This window comes from Myotis brandtii, unplaced genomic scaffold (assembly GCF_000412655.1).
Source record: "Myotis brandtii unplaced genomic scaffold, ASM41265v1 scaffold215, whole genome shotgun sequence".
Lineage (NCBI taxonomy): Eukaryota > Metazoa > Chordata > Mammalia > Chiroptera > Vespertilionidae > Myotis > Myotis brandtii.
In genome coordinates this window covers 4078009-4098275 of record NW_005358043.1, presented here as the reverse complement: position 1 = coordinate 4098275, position 20267 = coordinate 4078009, and the positions used below count along the sequence as shown (strand labels likewise).

The 20267-nt window shown below is 41.0% G+C and overlaps 1 protein-coding gene across 10 annotated transcripts in view; it reads left to right on the top strand.

Moving 5' to 3' along the window:
* Positions 1-20267, top strand: part of MLLT10 (myeloid/lymphoid or mixed-lineage leukemia; translocated to, 10) — a 224038-nt gene that overhangs the window by 201775 nt on the left and 1996 nt on the right. For 8 of the 10 annotated variants that reach the window (XM_014539373.1, XM_014539368.1, XM_014539372.1 and 5 more), the window contains 7 exons: positions 3266-3420; positions 9060-9080; positions 9293-9481; positions 9897-9985; positions 10122-10483; positions 11559-11655; positions 17583-17792. In XM_014539373.1, coding sequence (XP_014394859.1) covers positions 3266-3420; positions 9060-9080; positions 9293-9481; positions 9897-9985; positions 10122-10483; positions 11559-11655; positions 17583-17792 — 1123 coding nt within the window. The remainder of the gene's footprint in view (positions 1-3265; positions 3421-9059; positions 9081-9292; positions 9482-9896; positions 9986-10121; positions 10484-11558; positions 11656-17582; positions 17793-20267) is intronic. The other 2 variants (XM_014539374.1, XM_014539369.1) reach the window with 1 other exon arrangement.

Sequence of the window (20267 nt, the reverse complement as noted above, 5' to 3'; positions counted from 1 at the left end):
GGCAGCAGTGGGGGGGGGGGCGCCAGGCCAAGGTAGGTGCCAGTGGGGACCCTGATCACCTCGCTGGTTGCCCCACAGATCAGCCCTGATCGCTGGTCAGGCCTGGAGACCCTACCCATGCACGAATTTTTTACACCAGGCCTCTAGTTTTATATATTTGGGTGTTCCTATATTGGATGCATATATGTTAACCAGGGCTATATACTCTTGTTGATTCAACCCCTTTTGTATTATGTAGTGGCCTTCATTATCTCTTGTTATGGCCTTCATTTTGAAATCTGTTTTATCAGATATGAGTATTGATTCACCAACTTTTTTTTCTTTTCTATTTGTATGGAAAATTTTTTCCCATTTCTCCACTTTCATCCTAAGCGAGTCTCTTGTAGACAGCATATATTTGGGTCATGTTTTCATATCCATACAGCTACCCTATGTCTTTTGTTTGGAACATTTAAGCCATTTACATTAAGGTTATTATTGATAGGTACTTGTTTGTTGCCATTCTTATTCTTTATGTCTGTGTTCCTCTCTCTTTCCCTATTTCTTTTTTTACAACAGTGCCTTTAGCATTTCTTGCAGTACTAGTTTGGCGGTAATAAACTCCTTTAGCCTTTTTTTTTGTCTGCGAAGCTCTTTATTCACCTTCAATTTTGAATGATAGCCTTGCTCAATATAGTAGTCTTGGATTTAGTTCCTTGTTCTTCATTACTTTGTATACTTCATGCCACAACCTTCTGGCCTGATGTGTTTCTGTTGAGAAATCTGCTGACATTCTAATGGGAGTTCCCTTGTAGGTCACTTTCTTTCTCTTGCAGCCTTTAAGATTCTTTCTAGCCCTAACTGGTTTGGCTCAGTGGATAGAGTGTCGGCCTGCGGACTGAAAGGTCCCAGGTTCGATTCCAGTCAAGGGCATGTACCTGGGTTGCAGGCACATCCCCAGTAGGAGGTGTGCAGGAGGCAGCTGATCGATGTTTCTCTCTCATTAATGTTTCTGACTCTCTATCCCTCTCCCTCTCTGCAAAAAATCAGTAAAATATATTTAAAAAAATAATAATTATAAAAAGAAGATTCTTTCTATGTCTTTAACATTTTCCATTTTAATTATGATATGTCTTTTTTGTAACATATTTTTATTGATACCAGAGAGGAAGAGAGAAGGAGAGAGAGAGATAGAAACATCAATGATGAGAGAGAATCGGTGACTGGCTGCCTCCTGCACAACTCCCATTGGGGATCAAGCCCACAACCCGGGCATGCACCCTTGACCGGAATCGAACCTGGGACCCTGCAGTCCACAGGTCAACGCTCTATCCACTGAGTAAGACTGGCCAGGACATAATTATGATAAGTCTTGGTGTGGGTCTTTTTGTGTTCGTTTTTATTGGGGCTGTCTGTGTTACTTGAAATTGTGTGACTTTTTCCTTAACCAGGTTAGGGAAGTTTTATGTCATTATTTGTTCAAACAGGTTCTCTATTCCTTGCTCAGATTTTTCTTCTTCTGGCACTCCTGTGATGCAGACGTTGTCACATTTCATGGTGTCCCAAAGCTCCCATAATCCTATATAATTCTGGAGTGAACTAAAAGTAGTATTGTTTTTCCTAACTGCAGAAAATAAACTATTCTCTCTTTCGAAACTAGGTATATATGAAGTACACAGTGGTAACAACATCTGACTAATCTCTAATTTTATACTGTGTTTACTTCTATATTGTTTTATTCTTCCTTTCAAAGACAAAAGCTAATGGCTTTTGCTCTTATGTGTAGTAGAGGAAGCATTTCTGTGTTCTCCTTTTAAAACTTAAAATCCCGTACAAGCTACCCAGAAATTATTTAAGATCCTTCAGTGCTATTTTGTTTCGTGTCATTATTTTTCATTAGCTAAATGGGATTTAACACAATAAATGGTACAAAATTATTTTTATCATATATCTTCAACTTTATATTATACCTTAAAGATCAGCCTGAAATGTAATAGTATAAATTTTCCTGGAATAATGATCTATTTGGAGTGTGATAGCCAAATGTATGTATATGTAGCACATGGTGTTTTCATATGGAATAAAAAGCCTCATTTGTTTAACTTCTTATTTAAAGATATTTTTCTAGAGAAACATTTTAAGGCAGTGGCAAAACAACTGTTTGTTGTTAGAAGACTTGCCTTGTAGCCCAAACTCTGTCATTTATCAGCTTTGTGTCTTTGGATAGGACACTCAAGCGCCATTTGTTTCCTCAGATAGAAATAGAGCCAGGCTTTGACTTCTTACTAGGTTGTTGAGAAAATCATATGAGATGATTATGTGGAAACACTTTGGGCACTCTAAAACCCTTTATTAATGTGTTACATTAATATGGGAGCTGGGAACTAGAAATAGCCACATTTACTAATTTAAAACAAAAAAAGCGGGTGATTGAGTACATTGCATAGTCATCTCAATATAAGTAACTAGAGGCCCGGTGCACAAAATTTGTGCACGGGTAGGGTCCCTAGGCCTGGCCAGTGATTGGGGCCTTCCAGCTGCCTGCCAGGGCCTTCCTTTTTCTGCGCCGCCCCCTGGTGGTCATTGCACATCATAGCGAACAATTGAACTCCTGGTCAAACTCCCAAGGGAACACTTGCATATTAGCCTTTTTTATATAGAGATACTTGTTTTGGAAGTGTTAATTAAGTCATCTGAAGTGCAGATAAGACATTTTAGAAAAATTTGTAAAATAAAAATTACTTTGGTGTTGATAATGTTCCTTAATACTGAAAATACTTACAAATAAGTATTTTAGATTTAGAACAAAAGGCTCCTTCAAAATTATTAAAAATATCTGTTTACTAATATTTGATTGAGGTTTTTTTGGTTGTAAATTAAAATACATTCTACATTATTATAATTCTGATATTTTGCATATTAAAGCAGAATGGTGGAACTCTTTTCTGGCTAATTAGGTTAAAATCTTTCTAATCCTCTTTTTCCCTTTTATCTTATAAACCTATAAGTTCTTGTATAGTCTGTTTCAGATATTATTGTCAGTGTATTTATATTTTCTAGTGGTTTTTAATTATCAAGTATGGCCAGCTAGTCCTTTGGTTTTGCATTTGAGGAGGAAGAATGATAATTACTAAATCTTCGGGTAGATTATGGTTTGATTGTTCTAGCATAGGCTGCTTGGTGTTAGAAAACTTGTACAGGAAAAAGGTCAGCGTAAGTTGAGAAATGTGAATGCTCTCCTTTGAAGGGTTCTGCTGTTTAACCTGAGGATTAATGTTTTCCACAGATCCCCTGTAAGCAGCTTACAGATTCGCTATGACCCACCAGGCAACAGCAGTTTGGAAAATCTGCCTCCAGTAGCAGCCAGCATAGAACAGCTTTTGGAGAGGCAGTGGAGTGAAGGACAGCAATTTTTATTAGAACAGGGTACTCCTAGTGACAGTAAGTATTCTTTTCTTGTCTTTAAAGAAAGATGAATAGATGGATGGGTGGATGAAACAACAGAGAGGTGGATAGGTGCAGAAGTCACGCTTCATCAAGAATAGCAATGAAATGATGATATATGTTTTATATTAAAAGGTAAGAAAAATGTAATATAGCGGCTTAGTGGAACAAATTCTAGTTTTACTGCATGATCTTCTATCCTGTCTTTACATACTTTAGCAGTATGATCATGGGTAACTTTCTTAAATGTCAGTGTGCTTTAGTCTCCCATTTGTAGAATGGGAGTAATTGCCTGACTCATAGAAAACTCTAATCTATTCACTGGTTATTGTTACTGTTTATAATTATTATAATATGGATACATTGTTTCTCATTGTATTTTGTTCTGATAAATTTTTAACTTTTACTAAAATACATGAATTATTTTTTTTCTCTTAGCTTAATTTTGAATAAAAGTTGCTCATCTTGGGAGAATTTATTGTAAACAGTGCATATAGTCAAGTATGCCAACTATCTTGATTTTATAATTTGTATGGGAAAGAATAATTACTAAATTATATATGTAAATAATATATATAATTTTTATATATTACATATTATTTACTTTTTTAAATTATATAATATATGTTATATATACATATTTAGTATCTTTACAATTTTGAGTATTGGCAGGGAGACCATAGGTAAAAAATGCCAAACAGCAAAGTTACAGTAAAGGTGGTGGTTAGCTAGAAAAGTGGCCTAGTGTTAAGGATATAGTTGGGGGCAGGAGGAGGAATAGGTGGTTTTTATATTTTGGGATATAAACTTTTGCTGCTTTATTTTATTAAAACACTAGAGGCCCAAATGCATGAAATTTGTACGTGGGTGGGGTCCCTAGCCCTGGCCGGCAATCAGGGCCGATCAGGTTCCCCGCCTCCCTGCCTCCTCCTTCCCTTGCTGCCCGCATCCACCACTACCCACCCCCTGTTCTCAGCCCAGCCTGGGGCCTGACCCCGATCAGGTGATCGGGACCTGCCAGCTGCGGGGAGGGACCCAGGAGGTTGGCCGCTGGCCCTGAGGAGGGAGCAGGCCCTTGGCTCCCCCTGGGAAAGGGGCCTTATCCGCCGCCACCCACCCCCGGTTCCCCATCCCAGCCCAGGGGCCTGCCGGCTGGAGGGAAAGAACAGGAGGTTGGCTGGCAGGCCCCATGGGCGATTGGGGTCTGCAGGCTGGGCGCAGCTCCTGCATTGAGCGTCTGCCCCCTGGTGGTCAGTGTGCGTCATAACGACCAGTCATTCCAGTCATTCCATTGTAATGGTTGCTTAGGCTTTTATATATATCCTAGAGGCCCGGTGCACAAAAATTTGTGCACTTGGGGGGTGGGGGAGGGGGAGTCCCCCAGCCCCGCCTGTGCCCTCTCGCAGTCTGGGACCCCTCGGGAGATAACGACCTGCTGGCTTAGGCCTGCTCCCGGGTGGCAGAGGGCAGGCCCAATCCCTAAGTGCAGTCCCTGGTCAGGCTCAGAGCAGGGCCGATTGGGGAGTTGGGGCGCCGCCCCGTCACGCACAGAGCAGGGCGGATCAGGGGGTTGGGGCGCTGCCCCCTGTCACGCTGATCCTGGTGCCGGGAGCCTCGCTGCTCCGCTGATCCCGGTACTGGGAGGCATATTACCCTTTTACTATATAGGATAGAGGCCTGGTGCATGGGTAGGGGCTGGCTGGTTTGCCCTGAAGGGTATCCTGGATCAGGGTGGGGGTCCCCACTGGGGTGCCTGGCCAGTCTGGATGAGGGGCTGAGGGCTGTTTTCCAGAAGCGGGTGACTGAAGCTCCCAACCGCTCCTTTTTTTCTTTTTTCTTTTTATTCTGGGCCAGCTTTAGCTCTGAGGCCTCGCTGCTGAAAACATGGATACAATGTTTCAGTCCGGCTGGGTTTCAGTCCGGCTGTTTTCTGGGGTTTTGTTTACCTTCTTATTTGCAACATAGTATATAGTTGCTTAGACTTGCAGATGAGAGGCCGGCAAATGAGGCGGGGAACGTTGGAGTCTGCAGCAAGCAAGCCTCGTGCTCGCTTCAGTGCCTGGCTGCCAGCCGCCATCTTGGCTGACAGTTAATTTCCATAAGGATATGCTGATTAGCCAATGGGAAGGGTAGCGGTCGTACGCTAATTACCATGTTTCTCTTTTATTAGTGTAGACTAGAGGCCCGGTGCACAAAAATTTGTGCACTTGGGGGGTGGGGGAGGGGGAGTCCCCCAGCCCCGCCTGTGCCCTCTCGCAGTCTGGGACCCCTCGGGAGATAACGACCTGCTGGCTTAGGCCTGCTCCCGGGTGGCAGAGGGCAGGCCCAATCCCTAAGTGCAGTCCCTGGTCAGGCTCAGAGCAGGGCCGATTGGGGAGTTGGGGCGCCGCCCCGTCACGCACAGAGCAGGGCGGATCAGGGGGTTGGGGCGCTGCCCCCTGTCACGCTGATCCTGGTGCCGGGAGCCTCGCTGCTCCGCTGATCCCGGTACTGGGAGGCATATTACCCTTTTACTATATAGGATAGAGGCCTGGTGCATGGGTAGGGGCTGGCTGGTTTGCCCTGAAGGGTATCCTGGATCAGGGTGGGGGTCCCCACTGGGGTGCCTGGCCAGTCTGGATGAGGGGCTGAGGGCTGTTTTCCAGAAGCGGGTGACTGAAGCTCCCAACCGCTCCTTTTTTTCTTTTTTCTTTTTATTCTGGGCCAGCTTTAGCTCTGAGGCCTCGCTGCTGAAAACATGGATACAATGTTTCAGTCCGGCTGGGTTTCAGTCCGGCTGTTTTCTGGGGTTTTGTTTACCTTCTTATTTGCAACATAGTATATAGTTGCTTAGACTTGCAGATGAGAGGCCGGCAAATGAGGCGGGGAACGTTGGAGTCTGCAGCAAGCAAGCCTCGTGCTCGCTTCAGTGCCTGGCTGCCAGCCGCCATCTTGGCTGACAGTTAATTTCCATAAGGATATGCTGATTAGCCAATGGGAAGGGTAGCGGTCGTACGCTAATTACCATGTTTCTCTTTTATTAGTGTAGACTAGAGGCCCGGTGCACAAAAATTTGTGCACTTGGGGGGTGGGGGAGGGGGAGTCCCCCAGCCCCGCCTGTGCCCTCTCGCAGTCTGGGACCCCTCGGGAGATAACGACCTGCTGGCTTAGGCCTGCTCCCGGGTGGCAGAGGGCAGGCCCAATCCCTAAGTGCAGTCCCTGGTCAGGCTCAGAGCAGGGCCGATTGGGGAGTTGGGGCGCCGCCCCGTCACGCACAGAGCAGGGCGGATCAGGGGGTTGGGGCGCTGCCCCCTGTCACGCTGATCCTGGTGCCGGGAGCCTCGCTGCTCCGCTGATCCCGGTACTGGGAGGCATATTACCCTTTTACTATATAGGATAGAGGCCTGGTGCATGGGTAGGGGCTGGCTGGTTTGCCCTGAAGGGTATCCTGGATCAGGGTGGGGGTCCCCACTGGGGTGCCTGGCCAGTCTGGATGAGGGGCTGAGGGCTGTTTTCCAGAAGCGGGTGACTGAAGCTCCCAACCGCTCCTTTTTTTCTTTTTTCTTTTTATTCTGGGCCAGCTTTAGCTCTGAGGCCTCGCTGCTGAAAACATGGATACAATGTTTCAGTCCGGCTGGGTTTCAGTCCGGCTGTTTTCTGGGGTTTTGTTTACCTTCTTATTTGCAACATAGTATATAGTTGCTTAGACTTGCAGATGAGAGGCCGGCAAATGAGGCGGGGAACGTTGGAGTCTGCAGCAAGCAAGCCTCGTGCTCGCTTCAGTGCCTGGCTGCCAGCCGCCATCTTGGCTGACAGTTAATTTCCATAAGGATATGCTGATTAGCCAATGGGAAGGGTAGCGGTCGTACGCTAATTACCATGTTTCTCTTTTATTAGTGTAGACTAGAGGCCCGGTGCACAAAAATTTGTGCACTTGGGGGGTGGGGGAGGGGGAGTCCCCCAGCCCCGCCTGTGCCCTCTCGCAGTCTGGGACCCCTCGGGAGATAACGACCTGCTGGCTTAGGCCTGCTCCCGGGTGGCAGAGGGCAGGCCCAATCCCTAAGTGCAGTCCCTGGTCAGGCTCAGAGCAGGGCCGATTGGGGAGTTGGGGCGCCGCCCCGTCACGCACAGAGCAGGGCGGATCAGGGGGTTGGGGCGCTGCCCCCTGTCACGCTGATCCTGGTGCCGGGAGCCTCGCTGCTCCGCTGATCCCGGTACTGGGAGGCATATTACCCTTTTACTATATAGGATAGAGGCCTGGTGCATGGGTAGGGGCTGGCTGGTTTGCCCTGAAGGGTATCCTGGATCAGGGTGGGGGTCCCCACTGGGGTGCCTGGCCAGTCTGGATGAGGGGCTGAGGGCTGTTTTCCAGAAGCGGGTGACTGAAGCTCCCAACCGCTCCTTTTTTTCTTTTTTCTTTTTATTCTGGGCCAGCTTTAGCTCTGAGGCCTCGCTGCTGAAAACATGGATACAATGTTTCAGTCCGGCTGGGTTTCAGTCCGGCTGTTTTCTGGGGTTTTGTTTACCTTCTTATTTGCAACATAGTATATAGTTGCTTAGACTTGCAGATGAGAGGCCGGCAAATGAGGCGGGGAACGTTGGAGTCTGCAGCAAGCAAGCCTCGTGCTCGCTTCAGTGCCTGGCTGCCAGCCGCCATCTTGGCTGACAGTTAATTTCCATAAGGATATGCTGATTAGCCAATGGGAAGGGTAGCGGTCGTACGCTAATTACCATGTTTCTCTTTTATTAGTGTAGAGAGAGAGATATATATACACACACACACACATACTTATTTTCCTTATTGTTAGTAGACAAGTGCCATAAATTGTATTTTTATGAATGGTGCCCTGACAGAAAAAAAAAGCTTATTGTAAGAAAATTCATGCTGGGATAATCCTTTAAATGACAGCTGGAGAACAGGTTTTGCTTAGTCTTATTGCATCTCATTTGGGTGCACTAAGAGTTTCTTTGTGGGATCTTGAAGAGGTGGACTAAAAGTTAAATCCTTGGGAAATGACCATATGTATTTATACCACTAGAATTATATCTTTTTAAGGCCCTGGCGACATGTTAAGCAAATACAACTTTTTAAGACATAGAACTTTTAAAGTGTTTGTCACTGTGGCATAACAATAGCACTCTGAGGACTTATATGCAGGAATATAGGCCTAACCAATGGACACAGACAACAGGGGCGTGAGGGATGAGTGGGGGGGATGGGAGGTAATGTGGGGATAAGGACACATATGTAATAACTTAATCAATAAAGACATTAAAAAAAACAGTAGCACTCTGTGTTGTTAGTCTAGAAGTCAGTTTTTTTTGAGGTGATGAGGAAGGACAGAAACTGAGCCTGTTTACAGATGATGAGCCTTCTCTGGGAGTGGGGGTTGTGGTGCGCACACACTGCCCCCTGCTGGGAGATGTATGCATTAGTATTCTGAGCAGCTGGGCTTGGGGGTTCCTCACCTGTCTGGTAGCAAACTTAACCAAGCGGCAAACAAAAGCATGTGGTGGTTATTGTGTTGAAGAATATTGTTATGATTCTTTCTCACTTTATACTATTAATGTAAAATAGCCTAAAATGGCACTTTGACTTTTAGTTAGGTTTTTATTTTGATGAAAATAAAATGTTTTTGTCTTTTTTTTTTTTTGAGAATGGAAATTACCTGCACCAGGTGGGTGCTTTTTTGGTTATGCTTATATATGTACAAATACATTATGGTATATTTATATCTACATATAAATTTAGGAATAAAACAATCATTTAGAAATGCTTTACAGAATTTCTATTTTTCTATTTCAACTTATTTCTAAAGTTATCGACACTTATGTACTTAGCCTTGTGTGTGAACTTGTCTTTGTTAAAAGCTATCCAAATGTTTGCTAGTTTTAGGAATGCTGAAATCATTACACCAACTTCAAGTTGAAAATCGAAGATTAGAGGAACAAATTAAAAACTTAACTGCCAAAAAGGAACGCCTTCAGTTATTGAATGCACAGCTCTCAGTGCCTTTTCCAGCAATAACAACAAATCCTAGTCCATCTCATCAAATTCATGCATTTTCAGCACAGAATGGTATGAAAATATTTATCGTGTATCTATGAAAAGTAGGCTAGACTTTCAATACCTTTTAAATAAGTGAATAATAACTTACATGAAGATATAGAAAAGGAATGATAGGTTATTTCAAAGAGCATAAAGAATCCTGTTAAGTGATGAACTTGAATTTGTTCCAACTTTATCACATAATTTAATGATAAATTTTATTTAAATGTGTAATGATTTTTTTATTGATTGAAAGCCATGATATTCAATAGAGATAAATATTTTTATTATTATTATTTAAACTAGTCTTAGGAAGAGCAAGACTTAATTTTTTTAAGTGTTTTTAATGTGGGCCACAGGATAAGCTTTTAGATAAGCCTTTAATCTTATACCTGATGTAATTTAACAGGGTAAATAGGTTTATTTTTTTCTTTTATTTTTCTAGCTCCTACTACTGATTCCTTGAACAGCAGTAAGAGCCCTCATCTAGGAAACAGTTTTTTACCTGAGAATTCTCTTCCTGTACTAAATCAGGTAATTCTGGTGTGGTTAGTTTAATTTGTTTATTTTACTTACAAACAATAGTATGTCACATTAAATGGTTTTAAATTATCTTAAACAGTTTTTCTGTGTTCCTTACAATTTAAATTTCTGTTTTTTCTTCCATTAGGACTTAACCTCCAGTGGACAAAGCACCAGCAGCTCATCAGCTCTTTCTACTCCACCTCCTGCTGGGCAGAGTCCCGCTCAGCAGGGCTCAAGCGTTAGTGGAGTTCAGCAGGTCAATGGTGTGACGGTGGGGGCGCTGGCTAGTGGAATGCAGACTGTAACATCCACCATTCCTGCAGTGCCTGGAGTGGGTGGGATAATTGGAGCTTTGCCAGGTAACCAACTGGCAATTAATGGCATTGTAGGAGCTTTAAATGGGGTTATTCAGACTCCTGTCACAATATCCCAGAACCCTACCCCCCTCACCCATACAACTGTACCACCTAATGCAACTCATCCAATGCCAGCTACACTGACTAACAGGTGAGAAACTTACTTAAATATATTTTAGGTTTTTCAGTGCAACCTAATACCATGTTGTCCATGTTTTAGATTGGGATTTTTATGTGCTCCTTGTAGATGTACTCTAAGAAATTAAAGCCCACCAAACTTTTAAACTAAGTATATTACATTGAGAGCCATTTATTTTTGAAACTTAACTAACTCTGAATAAAGCAAAATTAAACCACTTTAGTAACAAAACATTATATTCTGTGCTGAAAATTTTAGTCTTGATCTGTGATGTATATTTTAAATACTAATTTTTATCCCTGTGTATGTTGCCTTCATGTATCATAAATTCTGAAGAAAAGAAATATTGTAATGAAGATCACATATGAATATTGGTTTCTTAAAATTGAGCTATGTAATTTCCTTAGTTTTATAATAAAAAATCTTTGCTATAGGATGAAGGTTTAAATATTTATATTGAATATCTAGGGAGTGAGACTCTCTGTTTCATTGTACTAGAATTTTATTTGAATGTTTGTTCAGCATAAGGAGACTAAGATCATGTTATTGAACATACTTTTGAGGAATAAATCACTTTAAATGGATTTTCAGTGGGTACTAGTAAACTTCTTTATGGCTCTCTCTTCATTGGTGCTTAATTTTACTGATCATTGGGACCATTTAAAAGGGTTAGGTCAAATCACTCAGTAGTATGTTTGGATTATTTCTTGTTTTAAATATGTGTTACTTAGTGGGGGTTAAATGATTCTTGAATAATTAAGAATAAATTATTACATGTGCATGTTATAAACACATGTAAATTTCTATTCCATAAAATAACTTAGTGCCTGCTTGGTTTACAATAAAAAAGGAAAACAAAACATTTCTCGACAATGTGAATTCTTATTTATCTGTATGCGTGCTCACACGTGTGTGCACACACACATGCACACAGAAATAAATTTGTACATCATTGTTTCCAAGAATGTTATAATTAAAAACTTGACTTAACTTATTAAACATCAAATCAAAGAGTGGTCTTTCATTTTACATTTAAAAAAACATTAAAGGTATATAGTAGAAAGTAAGAATTTTAATCTTTTTTCAGTGCCTCAGGACTAGGATTACTTTCTGACCAGCAAAGACAAATATTTCTTCATCAACAGCAATTTCAGCAGTTGTTAAATTCTCAACAGCTCACGCCAGTAAGTGCTTCCTTTTGATAATATTTGATTTTTATTAGGAGAAAGTGATCTAAGTTGTAATAGATATTCAGTGTGCCTTATTGATTATACATTTTGTGAAATAACATGGGATGCATAATATAAAAATAGTTTGTCTTTGTCATTTGGTATTATCTGCAGTACCTGTAGTGACATTATATTAATTCACTTACAAATATTAGAACATGTGCTATGGTACTGTGGTAGATTCTGGGATAGAGTGGTGAGCAAGATTTTGTATTTTCATGGAGCTTCGTTCTGATAGGGGAGATGGACAATAAATATATACTTTTTGGTAGTGATAAATATTGAGAAGAAAAATAAAGCAGGATAGGGATAGAGAACAGTGGCATGAGGGCCATTTTTATAGGATGGTCCAGCTTTTTTGTGTAGGTGACTTTTGAGCACAGATCTGAATACAAGTTGAAGTTGAAAGAAGCATGACTTTCTGACATGGGAATAGACGAGAAAGCACACTCCAGATAGAGGGAGTAGCAGTTGTAAAAGACCTCAGCTGTACAAGTGTTTATGTTTTCGAGACTAGAAAACAGGCTGGCATGACTATAGGACAGTGATGGCGAACCTTTTGAGCTCGGCGTGTCAGCATTTTGAAAAACCCTAACTTAACTCTGGTGCTGTGTCACATATAGAAATTTTTTGATATTTGCAACCATAGTAAAACAAAGATGTATATTTTTGATATTTATTTTATATATTTAAATGCCATTTAACAAAGAAAAATCAACCAAAAAAATGAGTTCGCATGTCACCTCTGACACGCGTGTCATAGGTTTGCCATCACTGCTATAGGATGAGAGAGGCTCATGCAGAGGAAAGAAGGTCAGATAGGTGGTTTTGGTCCAGAGATAAGACTGTCTTGTTTGGCTGTTTGTGGCAAGAAATTTAGATTTATCTTAAGTGCGATGGAAAGCCATTGGTGATTTTTTTTTTAACTTTCTTTATGGAAAATTTAAAATGTACCAATAGAGAGTATAATAAACTAATCACCTAGCTTTAATAATTATCCAAATTTTTAAAAAGTTTTTTTTAAGAGTTTTGTTTTATATATTCTCACTTTTTCTTTCAGGATTATTTAAAATAATTAATTAGAGGGCTTTGAACAGAATAGTGACATGATAATTACATTTTTAAAAGATGAGATGAGTTTAGCTGCTGCATTATGGAAAATAGTCTGTGTGTATTAGGAGGGGAGATGGTGGCAACAATGAAACAGGAGCAGTCTAGGTAGATGTTGGCTTCTTAAAATAGCGCGATAAATATGGCAGAAAACTGTCTGAAATTTTGTTGTTGTTAATCCTCACCCAAGAATATTTTCTCCATTCCTTTTTAGAGAGAATGGGAAGAAGGGTGGGCGGGGGCATTGATGTGAGAGAGACACATTGATTGGCTGCCTCATGTTTCCAAAATGGGGCAGGATCAAACCTGCAACCCAGGTACATGCCCTTGACCAGAAATCAAACCCATGACCCTGCAGTGTGCAGGCCAATCCTCTAACCATTGAGAAACAGCCAGGGCTGGAATTGTATATTTTGAAGTTAGAACCAACAAGACTTGTTTGTTGGACATTCAAGAAAAAGAAGAGTCCTAAACAGTTGGATGTTGACTTTTACTGAGATTTGGATAACCAGAAGGAACAGGTTTTGGTGAGAAAACAGGAGTCTGATGTGAACATACTGAGTTTAAGATGTCTGTTTAGATGAGCTGTGCACTAGGCAGTTGTATGAGTCTGTAGTCCAAGGAAAGAATGCAGTTGAATATATAAATTTGGGGTCATCGTTGCATATGTGATGTTTAGATTCACAAGATTTGATAAGACCTGAAGACTGAGTCCTGGACATCCTGGACAAGGAGAATAACCTAGTAAAGGAGCTAGGAAGAAAGTGGCCATTGAGTTAGGAGGGAACTGAGAAAGCTTCCGCCGAGAAATGTGTCAAGAGAGAGGACTCTGCTGTGTAAAATGCCTCTGGAAGGACAAGCAAAAATTGACCGTTGGATTTGACTGTCTAGAAGTTTTTCACAAATGCGGTTTTGGTGAGAAGTAAAAACCTCACTGAGTGGTTCAAAAGAAAATGGGAGGAGAGGAAGTGAAGGTAGCATAGAGACAACTAAAGATGTTTTAGTGTAAAAAGCAGGGAAATAGGCACCTAACAGAAGAAAGACATGGTCTACGGAGGTAGTTTCTATTCTTTTTGAATATCACAGCATATATGTATATCAATGGGTTAATTTCTGGTGCAGGAGAGGAAGAATAGGGCCAGAGCAGCAAAGTTCCTAAGAAAGGAGAGAAGCTGAGGGTAGCATTGTACTCTAAGAAGAGGGCAGGCAGAGCAGTTGTCAGTGGATTTTTTGATAGGAGGTTGAGGAAATCCACTTTTATTGTTTTACATTTTTAATTAAATTATAAGTAAAGTTATCAGCTGAGGGAGAATGGAGTATTGGTGTTTAAGAATATGGAACAGCCTGGCTTGTGTTGCTCAATGGTTGGATGTCGATGTATGAACCAGGAGATCACGGTTCAATTCCCAGTCAGGATACATACCTTGCTGTGGGCTCGATCCCCAGGGGGATTGTTCAGGAGGCAGCCAATCAATGATTCTCTCTCATCACTTTTTCTCTCCCTCTCCCTTCCTCTCTGAAATAAATAAAAATATATTATATTAAAAAACAAAGATGATGTGAATAGATACCTTGGTGAAGAGGGAGAAAGAATTAACCCAGACACATGTGGAAGGAAGTGTGTGGCTCACATACAAGGGCAGCACTGACTGACCCTCTGTAGTCATAAATTTAAAGTGAGACCAAGTTGATATGGTTGTGTGACTTTTCTCCAGCTTCATTTCCTTAGCACACTTCATTAAGTTAGACTACCTGGAGAAGGTACTATTCAGTTAACTCAGAATTTCAGCCTTTATCATTTCTTTCTAAAATATATCTACCTACTACTTTGATTTAGTCAAAAATATACTGAAAATATTTGTTTTAATTCTAAGGCATTTTCACTCTCACTGTAATTATAGTGATACAAAGATAGATTGTACATAGTTTATTTATTTATTTTTTATTTTTGTTAATCCTCACCTGAGGATACTTTTCCATTGCTTTTAGATAGAATGGAAGGGGGGAGGTGGGGAGAGAGAAAGAAACATTGATGTGAGGGAGACACATCGATTGGTTGCCTCCAATACAATCCCCGCCGAACAGGACCAGGGATTGAACCTATAACCCAAGGTACGTGCCCTTGACCAGGAATTGAACCAGAGACCCTTTGGTGTGCGGGCCAACACTCTACTAAGCAATACCAGCCAGGGCTGTATATAAATTGTTAAATGCTTACACTAAAATGTGATCTTGTTTTATTATCTCATGCCTCATCTTAATATGAAGTACTAAAATTTAGTTTATTTGGAGTTCTTCCTATTAATCAAGATTTTTACTCTAATAATAGCACATATCGATGTCCTATTTCCAGAACATGGTTAAGGAATTTTTAGCACAAATTGTTGCTCAGAAACCGGTAAAGTTTGCTCATTTATGTAAGCAAGAATTTTATTATAAGGCACACTGCTTGACCCTACGGCCCCCACCAGCTGCTACCCTATTTCTCTGCTTGCTGTCCCCTCCTGATGACCTTCATATTGCTGAGTCCCGTGGTCAGTTCTAGTTCTTCATCTCACTTGACCTGACTGGCGACAGCATTTGACAGAATTGATCACTCCTCCCTCCTTGAAACTCTTTCTGACCTTACTTTCCAGGGCACCACATTATCTTGTTTTCCTACCTAACTGGGCCTCCTTTCCTAGGTCCTTCTCTCCTCCTCAGCCCCTTATTGTGTTTCAGAATTCAATGATCTCCAGTCACGTAGCTTTAAATACCTTTCGTATGTAGGTACTTGCTTCTCCAGCCCTGGCCTCTCTCTGGAATTTCAAACTTCTTTACCCAACTACTTACTTGATATCCACTTGGCTATCTTGCTAGACATTTCAAGCACAAAATGTCCAAAACTGAAATGATAATCTTCCACCACACACCTGCTCCACATAGTTTCCCTTCCTCAGCTGATGGCAAGTCCATTCTTCTGGGTGCTTGAGCTAAAAACCTTACAGTCACCCTTCACTCCTCTTCCTCTCATGTTTCACATTGATTCCATCAAGAAATCCTAAATCAGGTTGTATCACTCCTCTGCTCAAAACCTTCCACTGGCTCCCCATTTCACTGAGTAAAAGCCTTACTGCTGTATTCTCTTTCCTCCTTGCTCCCTCCACTCCAGCACCCCTGGTCTTGCTATCTTCTTTGATCATACAGGATGTTCTCTGAGCACTGGCTGTTCCATCTGTCTAGGCACCCCCTCCCCAGATCCACTCAGAGAATTCCCTGATGAATCCATTTCACATGACCCCCACCCCTGCCATACTCTCTCTCACACACTTCTCTTTCTCCTGACCTTTATTTTTATTTTTTGTTTTGTTAATCCTCACCTGAAGATATTTTTTCCGTTGATTTTTAGAGAGGGGAGAGACAGAGAGAGAGAAACATTGAGGTGAGAGAGATACATTGATTGGTTGCGTCCTGCATTTGCTTCGAACAGGGCTGGGGGTTGAGCCTGCAACTGAGGTACATACCCTTGCCTGGAATCAAACCCGTGACCCTTTAGTCTGTGGGCCGATGCTCTAGCCACTGAGCCAAATTGACTAGGCTAATTTTTTTTTTTTTTTTTTTTATGTAATAGTATTTAGAGTGAATATCTGTTTGAGCCATCAAATTTTCTTTATTTTCATTTTTATAGCTGCTTAGTAGACTGGGAGGGAGGGAGAGAGAGAGAGAGAGAGAGAGAGAGAGAGAGAGAGAGAGAGAGAAAGAGAGAGAGAGAGATATCAAGTGGTTGCCTCAGACCAGAACCTGCAACCCAGCTCTGTGCCCTTGACTGGGAATAGAACCTGAGACCTTTAAAGGCAAGTTTCTGTAGGCTGATGCTCTAATCACTGAGTAACACCAACCAGGGTTCCCCTGACCTTTAGCAATAATCATATTCTAACATTTTTGTTGGTCTCTCCCTCTTCCCCCCAGAGTGGACTACATAAGGACAGGGGTGTTCCCCCCTCCCCCATATGTCTCCAGCACAAAATACATGTCTCAAAACATTGCCTGGCACATAGTAATCACTCAAGAAATGAAATATATGCTTGCTATGAAGAATGGTCTCATTTATATCAAAAAAGCACCCTTTCTGTTGGCATGAATGAGAACTCTAAATTTATTTTAAGTTCCCAGAATTAGAGGAAGGATTTGACCCACATAGTGCATTCTAAAGTCAAATACAGATAACTTGTGAGTTCTGTAAGTTGCTGTTCTTGATTTTCATGGAGAACCTAATTTTAGAATAGTGGTCTCCTGTATTTGTTTGCCCTTATTGAAAAGAAGCCATTCACTGATGTTATTGACATTTTATATTAGACAGTTATTTTCTAGTGCAGTATATTTTTCCAGATGAGATACTAGTTTTCTTTCTTGGTATTATGAATGTAACTTATATTTGAATATTAAAGAAGAAAATCACCCTGGCTGGTTTGGTTCAGTGGATTGAGCATCAGCCCATGGACTGAAGAGTCACGAGTTCAATTCCAGTCAAGGGCATGCACCTTGGTTGCAGACTTGAACCCCGGTCCCGGTTGAGCACGTGTGGAAGCAACCAGTCGATATGTCTCACGTTCATATTTCTGTCTCTCCCACTCTCTTTCACTCTCTCTAAAAATCAATGGAAAAATATCCTCGGGTGAGGATTAACAACAAAAAATAAATAAAAATAAAGAAGAAAATAGAAAAGGCAGACTTTACTGACTGCTGAATTCTGTGACAGGGAACTCATCTTCTCTCACATGTTTTTACCTAAGGAGCAACATCAGGCCCTTCTGTATCAGTTAATGCAACAGCATCACCACCAGCAACACCACCAACCTGAACTACAGCAGCTACAGATCTCTGGACCAACACAAATACCAATAAACAACCTACTTGCAGGTACTCAGGCACCACCACTTCACCCAGCTACCACCAACCCATTTCTCACCATCCATGGCGATAATGCAAGTCAGAAAGGAACAGTAAGTATCTTTGTATTATTATATCTAGTGAAATAAAAAATTTGTTGATTAATCAGAAGAATTTTATTGATTAGAGATTATTATCTCCAATCTCTCCCATTTTAAAAAAATACATTATTCCCCTGGTAATTTCTTCTTAAATTTAGTTGTTTTAGCAGTTTTGCATTGTAAATACAAAGGACCTAAGCCAGGGGTGGGCAAACTTTTTGACTCGAGGGCCACAATGGGTTCTTAAACTGGACCGGAGGGCCGGAACAAAAGCATGGATGGAGTGTTTGTGTGAACTAATATAAATTCAAAGTAAACATCATTACATAAAAGGGTACGGTCTTTTTTTTTTTTTTTAGTTTTATTCATTTCAAACGGGCCGGATCCGGGGCCGTAGTTTGCCCATGGCTGACCTAAGCCAATTATATATCCCCTAAGTATATCAGTTTGAATATGCACATAAGGTTTGAAGGCTATCTTACAATTCAGCAGTTTTCAAAATGAAAATACATTTTACTTATGGGGACAGTCCACTCAAATGACAATACTTGGTGCTTTGTGAGTATCTATAATTTGTTTAATTGTAGAACTAATCTAGATATTTTAGGAATATTTTTATTACTTTGTTCTGAAGTGCTTCCTAAAACTGACTTATAGTAAAATTAATATATAAATTTTAGGATAATCCAACTATTCTACCAAAAAGAAAGTAAATTATCACATTTATTATGAATTTAAATTTTTATTTTATGTAAGTGATAGCAATTTACCCTGTCAGTGTACAAGTTAACATAAATTGAAAATGGATGGGGGAACAGTATACTATACATATAGTAGCATACATTTTATGGCTGTTTCTTTCTATCAGTGCTCCCCTTTGCATAGGTTTACTTTATTAGAGTGTGACTGTTTTCCCTAAATTCCAGCTCAGGGCAGAACCTGGTAGAGGAAGGATATTGGGAAAGAGAGTGGAGACTGGATATTAGGAAAAGAAAAAAGGGAAAGAATGAGATGTGAGACTTGGCAAATAAAGGTGTTAAAAGTCACAGTGTTGGCTATTTCCCATAACTTGGAGAGCTTGCTGTTTACTGTGCTTTTAGTCTTTAGAAACTTTTAGTAACAAGAATTGGTTTAAAATGTAGATTATTGGTTTTCATGAACTCAACTCTCTAGTGCTTTTTGTTTGCCCCATTGTTTCTGGATTGTGAATACATACAGTCCTTACCACAAATTTAGTTACTTCTCCCGTGTTTTGCCGACATGGGAAATTTAAATGTTTCTATATTAATTTAGTAATTTTTTGTATTGTTTTTTCCTCTTGTGTTAAAAAGTGAATTACAAGCTAACTTTTCCTACAGTATGAATGTGTTTTTTATATTATTTTTAATAGATTTCAGAGAGGGAGAGGAAGAGAGAGATAGAAACATCAATAATGAGAGAAAATCATTGATCAGCTGCCTCCTGCACGTCCCACACTAGGGATCGAGCCCGCAACCCAGGCATGTGCCCTGACGGAGAATCCAACCGTGACCTCTTGGTTCATAGATCGATGCTTAACCACTGGCCACACTGGCCAGGCATGAATGTATTTTTTAATGGAAAATCACAATAGTAAATAATATAAAATAAACAATATTAATTACCTAATGAAGAAAAGCAAGGCTGGAAAATAATATTTGTAAGTTCCTGCTATATGTTAGACATCCTTTTTATTTTATGTTATTGATTTCAGTGAGGAAGGGAGAAGGAGAGATAGAAACATCAATGATGAGAGAGAATCATTGATTGGCTGTCTCCTGCACACCCCCTAACTGGAGATCGAGCCCGCAACCCCGGCATGTGCCCTTGACTGGAATCAAACCCGGGACCCTTCAGTCTACAGGCCGACACTTTATCCACTGAGCCAAACTGGCTAGGGCTAGACATCTTTTTTTGTTGTTAATTGTCACCTGAGGATATTTTTTCCATTGCTTTTTAGAGTGAGTAGAAGGGAGAGAGGGATGGGGAAGAGAGGAGGAGGAGAGAGAGAAATATTGATGTGAGAGAGACACATTGACTGGTTGCCTCCCACATGCGCCCCTCTAGGGTTCTGAGAGTGAACATGCAACCCAGGTACATGCCCTTGACTGGGAATTGAACCCATAACACTTCAGTGCGCTGGCCGACACTCTAAATACTGAGTCACACCGACCGGGCCAGATACAGTAGTATGCAGGATTTCAGTCTTTAAAATAATAATGAGCTGTAATCCCATTTTTATTAATTTAATAAGAGTATACTCAAAGAAGTTAAAGATCAAAGGATAAAAGGCACATGTCACATCAGAACCCATGACTGTTAGTCCATAAAAATTTTATTTTCCATAATACCATGTTACTACTTCTGTGGAAAAGTCAATTTCAGGAGATGCTTTCTACATTCATTCCTTGTGAGTCTGTTCCTGAGATGGGCATTTCTGTCTTTGTTTACTGCTGAATTTCATGTTTA